At 42.8% G+C, this 16,440-nt stretch overlaps 1 protein-coding gene across 2 annotated transcripts; it reads left to right on the forward strand.

Annotated features, from left to right (window-relative positions):
• Positions 1–882: 882 nt before the first annotated feature.
• NDUFA9 (NADH:ubiquinone oxidoreductase subunit A9) lies at positions 883–13,010 on the forward strand. Of its 2 annotated transcripts, XM_015629281.1 has the most exons (11): positions 883–956; positions 3,044–3,214; positions 3,964–4,061; positions 4,236–4,327; positions 6,683–6,824; positions 7,161–7,263; positions 7,731–7,798; positions 7,933–8,009; positions 9,435–9,530; positions 11,346–11,412; positions 12,734–13,010. In XM_015629281.1, the coding sequence occupies exons 1-11, from the start codon at positions 908–910 to the stop codon at positions 12,899–12,901; spliced, it is 1,131 nt and encodes a 376-aa protein (XP_015484767.1). In that variant the 5' UTR covers positions 883–907; the 3' UTR covers positions 12,902–13,010. The 2 variants fall into 2 exon arrangements, with proteins under 2 accessions (XP_015484767.1, XP_033370421.1); XM_033514530.1 differs by lacking the exon at positions 9,435–9,530.
• Positions 13,011–16,440: the final 3,430 nt, after the last annotated feature.

A 16,440-nucleotide genomic window follows, 5' to 3' on the forward strand; every position in this document is an offset into this window, starting at 1 on the left:
TGAGCTGAGAAGCAAAGTGCAGGCAGTAGGGTGTGTACTCATAGCTCTTTGGGTGCAATTGAAGTTGTAAGCAACAAGAGCTTTCTCGGCTGGCACTTTTGTGAGCTGTGTTTTTGCTGGATGGTTCCATGATTGTAGCCAGCCTCCACCAGAGGAGTTTGAGTTGCCGTTTGAGTGTCGTACAAATAAAGAGATTGTACTTGGAAGGGAAAGATCATGGAAATGTTTTTCTCCTGATACAGTGGATTGGAGAGCAGTGACATCTTCAGCTCGGCTCTGCACTTGGAGTAGTTTAGACCAAGGCCAGGAGTGTTTCCTTCTGTTGCAAGCCCACACTGCCATTGTACAGCTGGTTTTATGAGCGCTGACAGTGCCCAGGGAAGAGCCAGGCCCTCATCTTCCCCTTGCCACCTGTAAACAGGCCAAACACACCGGCACTTTCCTTGTCAGCTATGTATAGCAGCACATCCACCGCTAACGAAGCATTTCCAGGTGAGGTCGGGCCCTGCTACCAGGGAACAAGGCACAGACCTCAAGCTGCACCAGGAGAGGCTCAGGCTGGACACTACGAGGAATTTTTTCACTTAAAGGAGAATTATTTCTTGGACATTGGAACAGGCTGCCAAGCTGGAGGTGGAGCTACCGTCCCTGGAGTTACTGTTGCACCCTGAGGTGTTGGAGGAAACACTGGAGGCACCACTCAGTACCATAGCCCAGCTGACACAGCAGTACTGGATCAAAAATCGATCTCACCAACTACCACAACCTCCCCAACCCTAACGAGCTCCGGGACTGTTTTAATTAAGCTGGCAGCCCCTGAAGGACCGCGCGCCCCGCCCCCGCCCTGCGCAGCCGCGCTGCGCCCGCCGCCCCGCGCACGCGCCGCCCCGCCCCGGGAAGGCACAAGATGGCGGCGGCGACGCGCTGCGCCCGAGGGCTGTGGCTGCCAAGGGCAGGTGAGTGTCGGCCCCGGCGCTGCCGGCCGCCCCTCAGTGAACTCGGCCCGTCCGTGCGGCTCTGCCCCAGCCCGGGACGTGCTCCGCTCCCGGCTCTGAGCGAGGGGAGCTCCCACCGTAGTGGTGGGGAAGGAGCTGCCGAAATTTTTTCTGGGAGCGCGGAAATTATCGTGATTCTGCCTCCTTTCTCCTTAGAGAGCTGGGGGTTGGAGCATAAGGAGCTCGGGATGTAGCTTGGGTTCACTGCCCTGTAAGCTAAAAGCTTAGGTTCCTTTTGCTGTTTCTTAGGTGACTGTGACCTTTTGACCATGATCTGTGGTACAGTTCAGCTACCAATATTATGTTTAAAGCACGTATTTGGGTCTTTGCCTCCGTTTAAATTGAGTCTGCTCACACTCTGAGTAACAGGGGAGGTGGTAAATAGGTTTTGTTGGTAAAGGGGAGGGAGGAGCTCAATATCCTTCTAATAGGAGCAGTGCGTTCTTTATTTACCTAAGTGGCTGTCAGACTACCTTTCAGGACAAAATGGGAGATGTGGTGTCTTTTTCCAGTTCGTGGGGATGGGAGAAGATGTGGATAGACAAACTTTTGGGTAGAGAAAAGGGCACTTTGGGTTTGCTGTGGATATTTGAGCTTTAATTCATAGAACGACAGAATTATTTGGATTAGAAGGGACAGTAAGGATTATCTGGTTCCAACCCCTTGCCATGGGCAGGGGCACCTTCCACTATCCCAGCTTGCTCAGAGCCCCATCCAGCCTGGCCTCAGACAATGCCTGGGATGGGGCAGCCACAGCTGCTCTGGGAAATGGAATTTGAAGCAATGATTGGACATGTAACCATAGCTGGTGATAATTTGTGACAGCCAGACCCCATAGAGTTATGGAACAAGGAAAGACGGTCATCACTAAACACCTTACAGCGTAAGGTAAGCACAGCAGGGGGATACACAAAAGTGAGAGGATACAAAACCGTAATTAGATATTATTTGTTAGTATGACAGTAAAGAGGCATTATGAAGAGCCTGTACCAATATTTTTTGCAGAAGTAACAGTAAAAAAGCCAGTAGATAGTTGAAATATATAAATTGTTACTGGTTTTTTTTAACTTTCAGTGGCTCTCAAACTGCCTTTCAGGGCGAAATTGGGGATGGAATATCTTTTCCCAGTTTGTGGGATGTGGAGACAACAGGGATAGGCAGATGTTTGAGTAGCAAAAAACCTCCATCAGTCACTGAAATTTGGTTGGACTTTCTGGTTTGAGTTCTGCCAGCTGGGGTAACAGAATATAATTTATGCCTCAACACACCCTATCATTTTAATCTTCTGAACATTGTGGGTGCAATGTTAGTGCCCCTGTGTACTGGTAATTCCTAATGACATTGGGATAAAATCTTCAGTGTGCAAGTGCCACGTTGCTCCCAGTCCCGTCCAACCTGGTCTTGGGCACTTCCAGGGATGGGGCAGCCACAGCTGCTCTGGGCAACCTGTGCCAGGGCCTTACCACATTCACAGTGGTTCACAAATTTTCTCCTCTTATCCAATCTAAATCTGCTCTCTGTCAGTGTGAAGCCATTCCCCCTTGTCCTGTCACCTCATGCTCTTGCGTATCAGTATCCTAATTATGTCCTGCCTCCATGGCTCCCAAGTTTTCCTAGCTTCTTGAGGAAATAAACAGCTTTGAGTCAGTATCCTGTGTATCCTGGATCTGGCTCTTTGCATCTCTCCATATCTCCTCACTTCAGAGCCTGTGATACAGGAGGTACCTTTTATTGCTTTGTTTGCTATATTTTGTATTTTTATAGAGTATTCTTTACTTGCTTCACCTTAAACTCACAGTAAGCTTTACTTGCTCTTTAAGAACTGATAACCTTTGTCAGCTCCTTCCCTGTCTCAGTTTGGTCCTTAACTTTACCAACAGCTTCCCAGGTCTGCTCCCCTCTGACCTCTCCAGATACCTCTGAAACAGCCCATCAGGAGTCTTGGCATGGGTTGCTAGAGATTGTGATGAGAAAACCAAGATAAGCTGTGAGTTAGCAGTGCTGAATCCCAGTTAATGTCCCAAACTCTCTCCTGTTCTTTGTTGCAGGCCATGGAGCTTCTGTCCTGACTGCAGCACCGTTGGTGTTGCAGCAGCACCGGCAAGTCCATCATGCCGTGATCCCTCATGGGAGAAGTGGAAGATCCTCTGTCAGTGGCATTGTGGCCACTGTCTTTGGAGCCACAGGTTTCCTGGGACGATACGTTGTTAACCGCTTAGGTAATGCTCACCAGGAGTACTGATGAAAAAAACTACCCCAAAAAATGTTTAACAAAACTAATTACTCTTTAGGTTGCAGGGTGATGGAGAAGTGTCTGGCATTTTGGGTCTTAAGTGTTTTGCAGTCTGCTTGAGACTGCATGTGACAAATAGTAAAAAGTGTTTTAATCAAGGAAATATTGGAGCTTTGGAAGCTTAAGGTCATTAAAGTGAGTCTTACTCCTCTGTAGAACGCAAGCCTGAGGAGAGCTACAGCATGTATTTGATTCTTCTGGTATTAGACTTAAGACATTTTACTAAAAGGCTTGCAGGAATTTTCATTGGAATTCTTTAAAACTGCCCTTTTGTATTTAAATTTTGGAAAATAACCCATGCTGCTTTTTTCCCCTCCTTCATTTCATGCAATTTAAAAAATGTAAAGGTCATTGTATATATTTAATTTTTTTAGCTATTGTGCTGTGTTTATAGGACACACCATTTTTGTTGCTGTTTGTTAACAAGCTTTGGCATTTTGTCTACAAGCCTAAATATTAAGGAAAGAATCCTATTTAAGAATTTGGATTATACAGGTTCAAGAAGAACCTTAGTTCTGTTCTACTTTTAGCTTTGCAGATATGTATTGAAGATACCTATGTCTAATTGTAATGCTTAAATGCCAGGGGAAAAAAGGGAGCTTTCTTTATTTAGAACTTCATCTACTTAAAGGGATGTATTTGCTTGAAACTTTGGATTTTTTTGTGGCCCTTTAGGTCGCATTGGCTCTCAAGTCATCATCCCCTATCGCTGTGATCAGTATGACCTGATGTATCTGCGGCCCATGGGTGACCTGGGGCAGCTTCTTTTCATGGTGAGTCTGGTTTGAGCTCAAGCTCAAACCCCTGGGCACCCAGGTAATCCTTCTCAAAGACACAACTCCAGCTATAGTGTAGCCTCTAAATAGAAATGGTGTGAAAGAGCTTGCTTTGATGATGCCTATTGACACATTTTGTCATCTTTTCCCCATTTGATGCTCTGCTTGCAGGAATGGGACTGCAGGGACAAAGATTCCATTCGAAGAGCCGTGGAGCACAGCAATGTGGTCATTAATCTTATTGGAAAGGAATGGGAAACAAAGTAATTTTCCTTTTTTTTCCTTTTCCTGTATATGATAGATTTGCATTGGGTATTGTAGCCATGTTTTACAGCATGTGTGTGCAGTGATGTTGTCATTATTCTTGGCTTCTGTGAAAAGGCAACCCAAACATTTTGCATATAAAATTTCTTTAAATGGTTAGCTCCAGTCCTCGTTGTGATCTGGTTTGGAAAAGTGCATTCTTTCCAAAATTTTTCAGAGTACAACTTCATGTGCTGCTTTCATGTACTTCACAGGTGTTCCCTGAGTGCCTTCGTATAGATGACAGGGCCTTTTCTTATACCAATTTCTTATATTTACACTTACATTTTATTTAACTCATACTTAGATTATATTTACATTATCACAGAAGTAAGATTTCATCCTGTCACTTGGATGTCGTGGCGAGTTGTAGCCTGCTAGAAAATGCCATGATCAAACAGGAATAGCTGATGAAGAGTCCCTAAGATTGACTAATAACATCATTCCTTGATAGAATTTTGGTACAGCCAATATTAGCTACAGAAGCATTCTTTGATAATAATTTCTAAGAATAGTTCCTTTTTGAAATGAATTTTAAATTTCCCGTATTTTAGGTTAAAAATATCTGTAACAGCCTGTGTGTGTGCCTTCTCTGAGAACAGCCTTCTTTGTGTGTGTGTGTGTTCAGGCAATCATGTCCATTTTATTTAAAGCCTTGTGCAGAACTGCTAGACAAAAATTTAATGGTGAGATTTGCCTTTATATGGTGCATAATTTTTTCTTTCATTGTAGACAAAAACAAATGCAGATACCAGTTTCATCTCTGCTTACACCCTAATGCTTTTGTTGCCTTTCTTTTTATGAACAGCCCTTTGATGTTCAAAATTTCTGGACTTGTGTAAAAAGTATGATTTATAGAAATGAGTTTCTTTTGTTATTAAAAGGAAATATAAGGGAAACAACAGAAAGTTTTCATTCTATTTAAAAATTCCTAAACCTTGTTCTCTGTACAGTTCAATAGATTCAAACAGACAAGTCTTGGTCCATGTTTAAAACTTTCAGACATTGCAGAACTTAACCACTGTGTGGTACAAATGTTTTAATCACGTATTTTATGCATGTGGGTATTTGGTGGTGCTGAAACCCTGAGATCAAGTTCTCTGGTTTGTTAAACATCAGGTCTGAGTAACCACTGTAATCATCCTAGGGCCTGTGAAAAACTTGGGCAGGAAGAAAAGTAACATTAGATAGAGAGATCAGGCAAAAAAAAGCAAAGCCTGCCATGAAATACTTTCCTTCTTGCCTTGTACTTGTGTCCAGGCTCCTCTATGTGTACTGTGTTGTTTGAAACTCCATGGTTACAGGAGGGATGTTGTTCATTCTCGTGTGTTTCTAAATCTGTTTTGGTGAGCAGAGCAGGAGTGATGGGTCCCAGGATCAGATTAGTTATTGAAGGCTCAAAAATAACTTTGTTTTTTTAAGGCTTTCTTTGGACTTCAGTAGGATCTGAAGAGCTGTGGGAGGAGATAAGGACACAGAGGGAGGTGTGTGGGTACAGTGTTTGCTACCCAAAGCAAATGATCAAGGTGCAGGGACAATACAATGACATGAGAAGCCAGTTCGGTCTTGGAACAGTTGGAAAGAATTTTGGGATTGTTGGTAGCCTGTAATGTCAGTTCTGTGTGGAGATAGAGCTTCTGTATTATTCTTGATCAGATACCAAACTGGTTGACAGTATAACCTCCTAATTTAGGCCCCTTGAATGTCATACAGTGAGGGGAGGATTTCTTCTTGCTTCTCCTGGAAGTCCCTTTCAGCTCTGAAATGGTTCTAAATGCTTTGACAAATTGTTTTTCCATTTGCATGAGCACTTCTGTGTTAGCTGGTTTGTTTTTGTCTGCTTCCTCCCTGCCAGGCATCTGACCTGACTTATGCTGCTCAGAAATTTTTAGCTTCTTTGTAGTGTAATTAATGTGTCAAATCAAGGCAAATTTTGAACAGAATTTGTGAAAACACAGCCTTGCTCAGAGTTCAAGATGCAGGAGTGCTTTTAATAAAAATAAGCTGTTTTCACTTTCACTGGGAGTTTTCTATTTGTCACAGACAAATGGGCAAGAGGATTTTTCATACTGATTTAATCTTATCAGGTGAGAAGGCAGAGAAGCTAAAATTGAAGATTACAGTTGCAATGTCACTTGCCTCTAAGTTTTATTATATGAAGAATCCATCACGAAGGGAAATTTTGTTTCTAATGAAGAATGTCAGTATAGGTTTTTGATAATACATTCAAGTAATACATAATAACTGATTTATGGCTGGTTGGTAGGCATTGTTGATTGTTCTTAAAGTAACATTTGGGTTTTGCCTTGCTTTAGAAACTTCAAATTTGAAGATGAATTTGTAAATATTCCTCAAAATATTGCACACATAAGTAAGGAAGCCGGTGTGGAAAAATTCATTCATATCTCTCATCTGAATGCTAACATGAAGAGTCCTTCTAAATACCTCAGGGTCAAAGTAAGTCTGGAATCCACACAAATATATTTCCTGAGAATGTACTTTGTGTTTGGTTTGGGTCTATCTTTTTCCCCCAGCTGGGTCTGTTTGAAGGAAATCAGTGTATGAATTTACAAAAGACTGTTTTCTGCAGCTGAAAAATGTTTGGGCTTTCTATGAGAGCTTTATCTTAGTGCAGCATCTCAAGGATGAAATGGCTTAGATATAAATAATTTTTGTGCTACTGATGGTGTCATTTCTTTTAGTTCTGTAGTAAGGATGTTTTCTGTTATGAAAGGCATCTACTTCTGCTTGGTTCAGTATGGATCTAATGAATGTGTTTGTTTTAATTGCTAGGCTGTTGGAGAGGAAGTAGTGAGGGAGGAATTTCCGGATGCTATAATTTTGAAGCCCTCTGAGATGTTCGGGAGAGAGGACCGATTTCTCAATCATTATGCAAGTATGTACTCTTGGAATAGTAAACCCACGTATGATTTGTATAACTGCCTGTAGAGAACAGAGGGAAAATGGGATTTGCTTCTGAGAAACAGACAGATGTGTTTTTACTGGGAATGTGTGGGATACATAGCAACATACTAAATTCTCACTCTTGACAGAACTCTTTCTCAATCTATTTAGATGTTGCTCTTTGTTTTTATTTTTGTAATAATTTTCTTTTGAGGGGAGGGTGTGTACTGAGCCACTCTAAAGAAACAGCAAATGCAGCCCTCTCATTGCTGTTAATACAAAAACTAAATGTGTCTTGAAAAAAATACTGCTGCAATTGGCTGGGAATTCTTCCCAATTCTATATTTTTTTTAAAAGTGAAGTCAATTTTCAGAAGAGATCCACACTCAGTGTGGTGTAAAACGTCTTGGTTATTCTGGTAGTGAAAGGGTTTCCAGATTTTATCTTTTTTCCCATCAGACATGCGCTGGTTTGGTGGTGTGCCTCTTATTGCTCTGGGGAAGAAAACAGTCAAGCAACCAGTCTATGTAAGTTTTCCATGAAATCTCAATCCCAAATCCTCAGTGCGTGGATGTGTTGGTCTGTAAACCACCCCTGAAAGAAGAGTGTGTGCATGTATTCCTGTTTTCTCATGGTAACTGTCGGAATTTGTTCCTCACAGGTGGTTGATGTAGCAAAGGCAATTATTAATGCAATTAAGAATCCTGATGCAAAAGGAAAAACATATGCCTTGGCTGGGTAGGTCACTTTTTGTGATTCTGATTAACTGTAGTACATCTTTTGGGTGTCATTTTTTGGCATGCTGCACAGTACATTTAATTGCTCCACCCATGCACACAGTTTGAGCTGCAATAAATTTCACCTCCTTTTTGGGAGGAAAAATGGCCCAAGCTCTTACTGTGACTACTCTGGGGCCCACTGCATTTCATGTGATGTATGTGCACACAAAGAAATAGGCAGCTTGGGAAATATGCTTGACAACACGGATTTGGGGAAAATTCTGGTAAAGCTGTGTGGAAACCACCTGGAATTAGAATGGCTTAGAGGCAGTGGATCTACAGTGGATCTATAGTTAGAAACTGGATTTACAGGTTTCCCAGAGAAGCTGTGGCTGTCCCATCCCTGGAAGACTTCAAGGCCAGGTTGGACAGGGCTCTGAGCAACCTGTGCTAGTGAAGGTGTCCCTGCTCATGACAGGGATTGGAATGAGATGATTTTTAGGGTCTCTTCCAGCCCAAACCATTTTATGAGTCTCTGATCTCTTGGAACTTTTCCTGAGTTCATGTTAGTTGAAGACTCAGTTATCATACCTGTAACCTCAGACCTTGGCATCTGTTGTACCCTGAGTTTATCGAACTGCTCATCAGTGTGCTCTTGTGGTGTCATGGAGCTTTTCAGAATGTTTTGGAATGGCAGCAAATTGCCTGGAAAGCCAAGGGAGATAGCTGACAGCCAGTGTGAGCCATTTAGAGAGCCTAAAATGTCAAGGCAGAATGTGAACAAGAAAGGAATGGGAATTCCCAGTGGTTTATGTTACTCTTAGACAGGTGTATGAAAGACTGACTGCTTCATTCACTCCATCTTGAGAGGGGAGGAATGCATTATTTGGACAATTCATCTTACTTTTAAATAGAACAAGATATTGTTGGTCAAGTAAAGGCAAGTGAATCAATATCCCTGTAGCCATTTCCTACCAGAGATGGGATGTCTTGTTAATAAAGCATCCTTAATTCTCCATTTGCTTTCTGGCTTCCAAGTGGGTTTGAACAAACTTCTGTCATAGTGCTGGAAGTCTTGAGTTCAGAATTGGAGTCAGCATGGAAGGAGGCACATTCAGGTGTGCTTTCAAAGCACACAGAATACATTTCATCCAGTGTGGTTGTGGTGGGTTACCCTTAGCCAAAAGCCCACTGTTCTTTCCTGTCACTTCTTTTCCATGCTTTTCCCCAGCTCCAGGGTGGGCCCTTCTTCAGGCTGCAGTCCTCCAGGATAAACCTCCTCCCTGTGAGCCATGGGGGAGTCTCTGCTGGCAAATGTTTTGGATGGAAGAAATAGGCTTTTTGTAGCCTTAGGGGTGGAGTGTTTAAATTATTTTTTTTTCTCTTGCTGCAAATGTGGAAGTGTAGCTGACTGAGGTGTGATGTTTGCTGCTTTCCCTTCCAGACCTCACCGGTACCTCCTGTATGACATGGTCGAGTATATCTACACCATATCCCACCACCCCTTCATTCCCTACCCCCTGCCACGGCCTCTTTACCAGTAAGTGGGACCCTAATTCAGTAAGCTCTTGGCAGCACAGAAGCATAAATACCTGTTGCATGGATTATTTACTCTGCCCAGCTCTTATTTAACATGGTGGGGTAATAGAAGTAGCCTTTCCTGAGATACTTGTTAGCCAATTTTGAGCCTTCAGCTCAGGAACAGGCCTGCATTTGATGATCTGGTACATGAAATGCATGCTTATAGTGAGCTTAATATAGCTGTTCATTTCAGAGTCATTTGTCCCTGACATCTAGGGACAGGATGAGAGGCCATAGCCTCAAGATGGACCAGGGAAGGATCAGGTTGGACATCAGGAATAATTTCTTCATGGAAAGGGTGGCTGAACATTGTAATGGGCTACCCAGGGAGGTGTTGAATAAACAACTGGACGTGACACTCAGTGCCCTGGGCTGGTTGACAAGGGTGGTGATCAGCAAAGCTTGGACTTGATCATCCTGGAGGTCTTCTCCAACCTAAGTGATGCTGTGACTGAATGGCTTTGCTGAGCCAAGAAGTAGCAAAAGGTCCTAATTTGATAAAATTAGTAGCAAACCAAATTATCTTTAATAATACCACAGGGAGAATCTTTGTGTATGTTGCTGTCTGCAGGCCCTGACAGATTTTTGTGCAAAATCTTAAGGATCTGCTACTGAGCCTGGGCCTGATCCTTGGGAAGTAATCACATCTTTTTGAAGAGCTACCCCAAGCAATAAATGCCATTTCAGAAGTTGCCCTTGGCACGATGGGGCTGTGTTACTATTTGGCATCCTGGTCCTCCTCATTTTTAGTACAATGCAAATTAATAAGCTTAATTAGTCACCAGAGTTAGAACCCTTCCGCCAGTAGGAATCAGCTTTGGTTTCATGGAAGTGCTGATGGATAATGCTTAGAACCTCCTAAACTGTTGTGGCTGTTCCTGTATTGGCTGCAACAGGTACCAGGTTATAACATGGCTCTGGTGACACAGAGCACCTTGTTAAAAAGGTGCTGTGTGGCTGCTTCTTAGTTTTATTCACATTTGCTGCAGTCCATGTTACACTTCTTTATTTATGGGCTAAACTAAGTGATCGTTCATATTTTTGAGAAAAGAATGCACCTAAAAGGCAGATGAGCCTGGTTATGTTTATGTGCAGTAACTCAGTAACACCCTAATCTGCCAGGTGTGCACTTCAGCAAGAGGACCTGTTCAGTAAGAGATTCTGCTGTTGTCCCCAAGACACTGAGCAAGAGCTGTAGCATTATTTTCTTATCCCTGTCAGATTTCCTTTCTTTCAAGGGAAACTTCATTTCTCCAAACTGCAGGTATCCCAATCCTCACCCTTATTATATATTGCTCCAGATTACACCAGCTTGTTTGTGTTGCTGATAACTCATTTAATTGTCAGCAATTATGTTTTTTCCTGGAGTCATTGAATCCAACTTTGTGACTAATTAGATTGCTGCCTACAATGGCAGGGAAGAGTTTGGATGAAAAGCAGGGTCAAGACTAAGCCCTCTGGTGTGTGGGGAATTGGATGTGGAGTTTACTTTCCCCACCCACTAATGCTCATTTTAATTTCTAGAGATCTGCTTCTCTAGTCCATCCAAAGTAAAATAATAAAAGATCCAATAATTCAGGAACAGTTAATTATCAGAAACACAACTAATAACCTGTTGGCTGGCACATCTAGTGCTTTAATGAACTCAGAGCTTGCAAGAACAGCTTCAGAACAAGCTCTTGCTCACCATCTGTTAAGTCTGAAGTAATTTTTACCAGATTTCTGAGTATCTGGATAAATGACTGCACTTCTGCGATATTTCTTCTGTTCACAGTTTAGTTGCAAGATTCTTTGAGATGAATCCATTTGAACCATGGTTGACACGGGACAAGGTGGATCGGGTAAGCATGGGACCAGCCAAAAGTCCCTCTTGGGAAGTGTTTCATTGTGCGTTTGTAACTCCCCCTTGTAGTTTTGCATTTCTCAAAAACACATGGAATTGAAAACAGCCAAAAGTAGAGGTTGGATGACCAAAGTGAGCGGAGCAGTGCTCCCCACTCTTAATCAGTTTATGTAGCTCTAGATGCACTAAAATAAAATTTCATCATCCAGGGAATGGGGTTTTTAACGCCTGAAGTTGAACTGACGCACTGTGCACATTCCAAAATCCTGCTTAATATTCAAGTGCGTTTCTTGGGAGAATGTTGCACTTCATGTTTATTCCTGACTACTCAGAGTGTTTCTTTGGGGTTGAAGAAATAAGTTTCAAAAAACCAACTGCAAGCAAGGAAAAAGTAGGAATTAGCAAGTATTAGCGTCAGAATTTGGCATATGTGTAGGCTAGCAAAGATAGTCACGTACATTCCCTTAACTTTCTGCTTTCTGAATTACATTGACTCTCCCAACTGTTGTTCAGCATTGGAATTTCAGTATATTTTGTTACAACACAGTATCAATAGCCTACTTAACCTGATTGTCCCCCAGTAACATCTCCAAAAGCCTTTCTTCCAGCTGCCTTTCTAATTTCTTGAGTTACATATCATAAAATAAGCCTGCACCAAATCACTAAAACTACTGCAAGTCAGCTATAGCATAGGAAGTGTAAGAGGGAGTTTCTCCATGTTACTTCTGGGTTTGATTGTTCTTTTTTCAAAGCTTTTTATCTTTAAATAATCTGTACAATATTAGATATGTTTGACTTGAAAGACCTCTCAGGGAACACCAGCATAAGAGAAATCTCTGTTTTATAGTATTTAAGTCATAGGGGTTGCATATATGGTAATAGAATACTTGTCCTGTACAGAACCATATTTGAACCATAAACAGAGGAAAACAATCTACCAGAGGTGATAATTCAATGCACATTTTTTGACAAATCAGAATATCCATAATTGGAGTTCAGGTATAGCCTTTGAGTTCTTGATTTTGCAGTTGTGATTCAGTAACCTCCCTGATAATGTATGGAGAGAAAAGGAAGGCACTTCTTGCATGGTATTTATTCCTGACTTGAAGCCTGAAGGACTTTTGCTGGATGCAGAATACCTGTATCTCCTGTTTAAGGTCTTGGTACTCAAGACCTTGTGTAATTATGCCACAGTTGCATTTGAATCTTTCTCTTTCCTCTACTTCTTTTGGCAGGAGAATGATTGCATTGGGTGTAAAGCTGTTAATTTCAAGTAAATTATCTTTTTGTTTCCTTACCCCTCCCCATTCTTGTTGAAGTTTCATACAACAGACATGACATTTCCTGACCTTCCTGGTTTTGAAGAGTTGGGGATTCAACCAACTCCCCTGGAACAGAAAGCCATCGAAGTTCTGCGCCGTCACCGCAGATTCCGCTGGTTGGACGCTGAGCTGGAGGAAGCAAAGCCGAAAACACAGCCCATGTAACATCTGAAAAGGGGAATACTTAAAGCTTCTTAAACTGCCTTTGGATGACACAACTTCTTTGGAGGACTGTGTACATACTGAGTAAAATGTATTAATCATGTAAACTGTATTTCACCAGTGTTGTCTTTTCAGTTAAGGGGGGACTGTCACTGCAACACAGATTTTCTCTCTGCCACAAAAGCAGATAATATGGTTGCTTAGCTGGTGAGCATTGTAATGTTTTGAAGGTTGGGGTAGAGGGAATGTGCCATAACACTTGTCCCTTTCTCCCTTTGCTCTCAAAGCAAATGTGTCACTGAGCTTTAGGTGCTCAAATGGTTTCAAGAGTGTTTCCATTAGCCACCAGGTCACCCAGAATGTGCCCTTTCCAGTAGGGATTGCTGGGAATGCCACCTGTTCAAGCTATGAGATCTCAGACAAAGTCCTTGTATTTTAAGTTTTTCACTCTTCTGAACTTGGTTTTCTGTGCTGAACACAGCTCTTACAAAAAGTGTACTCCTTTCAGGGAGTTGTAGAGAGCCAGAAGGTCACTGAGCCTTCTTTTCTCCAAGTTAAACACCCACAGATCATTGCTGTAGGCAGAGAACAGAATCTCTCACTTTTTCTGTACTGCCAAACTACTGTGAAACTCCTGGGCAAAGTGTTTCTCAAATTTGAAGAGCTTCCATATTTTGTTGTTCCATGTCAAAACTGCTGCTGCTAATGTTTACTCTGTGAGAAGGAGGTGGGCTCTTATAATAGTGTGAGTCTTTTGATCCTGCCTTCGAAGGAAGTATTATATTTGGCTCTCATGGATTGTTTATTTTAATTTTGATAACATAAGTTCACTGCTTTTAAAATAAATCTGCCAGTTCAAAAGCTAGGGCTAAATGGAGGTGATTACTAAATGTTAGTAATTTGAGCCTCAACTTTTCTTATTTTTGATTGCCAGCTTTTCTCTATCAGAACCTAACTCTGTAGTCTCATTAGCACTCATTTGCTAAGTGTGGCCCTGATCTTGATATATTGCATGTTACTCACATCCTGCTGTGAAAGCACTCCTGTTCCTGAGCTGCTTCACAAGAGTACAGAGAGATGCAATTATCATGTAGCCCTGCATGGCTAACAAGCAGTTTCCATTTTCAGATGATAAAAGTGCTGCAGGAGAAGCTGTCAAAGGCAGTGTTGGAATGTGAGGTGCCAGTTCTGGAAATGTTTACCATGGTGCAGTGATTTATTTCCCCTCTCCCCACCTCCCCCCATTCAAAGCACAGTTTTTCCAGTTGCATCCCTGAGGTCTCCTATAGGATCTTAATTTAGACAGCCATTAGAGAGTGGGAAAGGGGTTGAATATCCATGAGAAATTTAGTTTGAAGCAACTGTTCCACATCAAGAATATGGGTAAATTGGAGCATCACCCCACAATACTTTGCTTTACGCAGCAGTTCTCTTCCCACATTGAAGAAACTATGCTGTGATTTCTCCTTAGCTACCTTTCTGAAGCAATTCCTTTCTTTTGTAATACAGCCCTGTGTAAAGAATTGCTGTAATCCATAGAGTTGCTAAGGTTGGAAAAGGCCTCCCAGATTGTTGAGTGCAGTCTTTGGTTATCACCTTAACAATTAGATCAGAGCACTGACTGCCACATCCAGTGGTTTCTTGAACACATCCAGGGATAGGGATTCCAGAATGTCCCTTCCAGTGAAGAAATTACCATGAAGAAATTCTTTCTGATGTCCAACCTGAACCTCCCCTGGCACAGCTTGTGGCTGTTTCCTCTTGTCCTGTCCCTTGTTCCCTGGGAGCACAGCCTGACCCCCCCCCATCCCAGCTGTCCCCTCCTGTCAGGGAGTTGTGCAGAGCCAGGAGGTCCCCCCTGAGCCTCCTTTTCTCCAGGCTGAGAAAAGCTTAAAGGTTTCTCTAGCTACTTAGAGGGCTGATTTTAATGACAGAGGAGCATTCATGCTGGCAGTAATTCTGTAGTTACCTCTCTCCCTGCTGTCATTTCTTTTCCCTCTGCCCTAAGAAATGCATATGGGTATGATTCTATGAAATGAGACTGTTACATTTAAAGTAATCTAAATTTTGAGTAATTAATGAGAATATTATTGCATCTTCTTTGAGGTGGGGGAGCAGAAGGTGAAGGGCACTGACAAAAGGGCAAAGGGAAGCTGGTGGCAGAGCTGAAAACACTGATGGTGTGCTGCTATAGGGCTTCTTTCCTGGGACTTACTCCCTAAAGTAAGTTTCTCCTTTTTGGAAAAACAGCATCGTTAGGCATGTTGTAAACTGCATAATGTAAATTGCCTTTCTCATCATTAGGGAAGATCAGGGATTTTTTCGTCGAGATTCTGGTTTGGAGCAGGATATGGAATCCACAGCTGGAGAAACATCCATAGCAACGTGTATATTGCTTTACCCCTGTAGGCACAGACCTGGCTTGCACCGAATCGCCAGTAGTCGGAGCTGCTACTTAGCAAATCCTGATCCAGAGTTTTCCATCCACCTCTTCCAGAACCTCCTTTCCCAATATTCATCCTCTGGGATGATACAACTGATTAAAAAGCCATTAAATAATTCCCTTCAAATTTTTTTTTTTTTTTGTATATACACATTCAAAGGGTAGTGGTCAACAGCTCACTGTTGTCCTGATGGACATCGGGGACAAGTGGTGTTCCTCAGCAGTTCATACTGGGACCTGTGTTATTTAATACTTCTTTTAGTGATGTAGTCAAAGGGATCGAGTGCACCCTCAGGAAGTTTACAGATGACACTATAGCAGAGCTGTCACACCTGAAGGACAGGACGCCATCCAGAAGGACCTGGCACAGGTCATCCAAAGAACAACCTGCCCCTGTGTCTCGGTTTTGGAAGACGGGTGTCTCCTGGGGAGGGCAGGAGCCTCCTTTGGAATGAAAATGTAGACCCCCCCCCCTCCGAATTATTATAATTTTGAGATTAAGGGGCTCTCAGGCAGGGATATGGGAGAAGAATAACAGTTCTTTACTAGTATTTATAACAAGGCAAACAAACAACAATAACTACAGCATTAACAACAAAAGAGAACCAGGGACCCCGTGACAGCAGAGACGGGAAGGGATGGAGGAGAGGCTTTGCTTCACAAACCCCCTCGGGCAGTCAGTCCCGGTGCTCCTGCAGGACTCTGAGGAACACTTCGTTGGAATGGCAGGAATGAGAAGGAATCCAAGAAAAAGGAAGAAGAAGCAGCAGCTCCGTCTGGGTGATAGTGAATTCCCTTTTCCCAGCCGCAACAGCTCCCAGCGAGGGTTCTGCTCTGCAGCTGAAGAAACCAGCCAGCCCCCAGCTGCCCCCTCCCCACCTTGGCCCAGCCGAACTCTTTGTGTTTCTCAAGCACCCAACAAGTACCCGCAGTCAGATTTCCCCGCCACTGATGGGTAAAAATTCCATCGGTGAGACAGAACAAAAGGAAGGACATCCAACCCCCAGCACCCTGGAAGTCTGGAAGTGTCCAAGGCGAGGTTCGATGGGGTTCTGAGCAACCTGGGCTAGTGGGAGGTGGCCCTGCCCATGACAGGGGT

The sequence above is a fragment of the Parus major genome, chromosome 1A (assembly GCF_001522545.3).
Source record: "Parus major isolate Abel chromosome 1A, Parus_major1.1, whole genome shotgun sequence".
NCBI lineage: Eukaryota > Metazoa > Chordata > Aves > Passeriformes > Paridae > Parus > Parus major.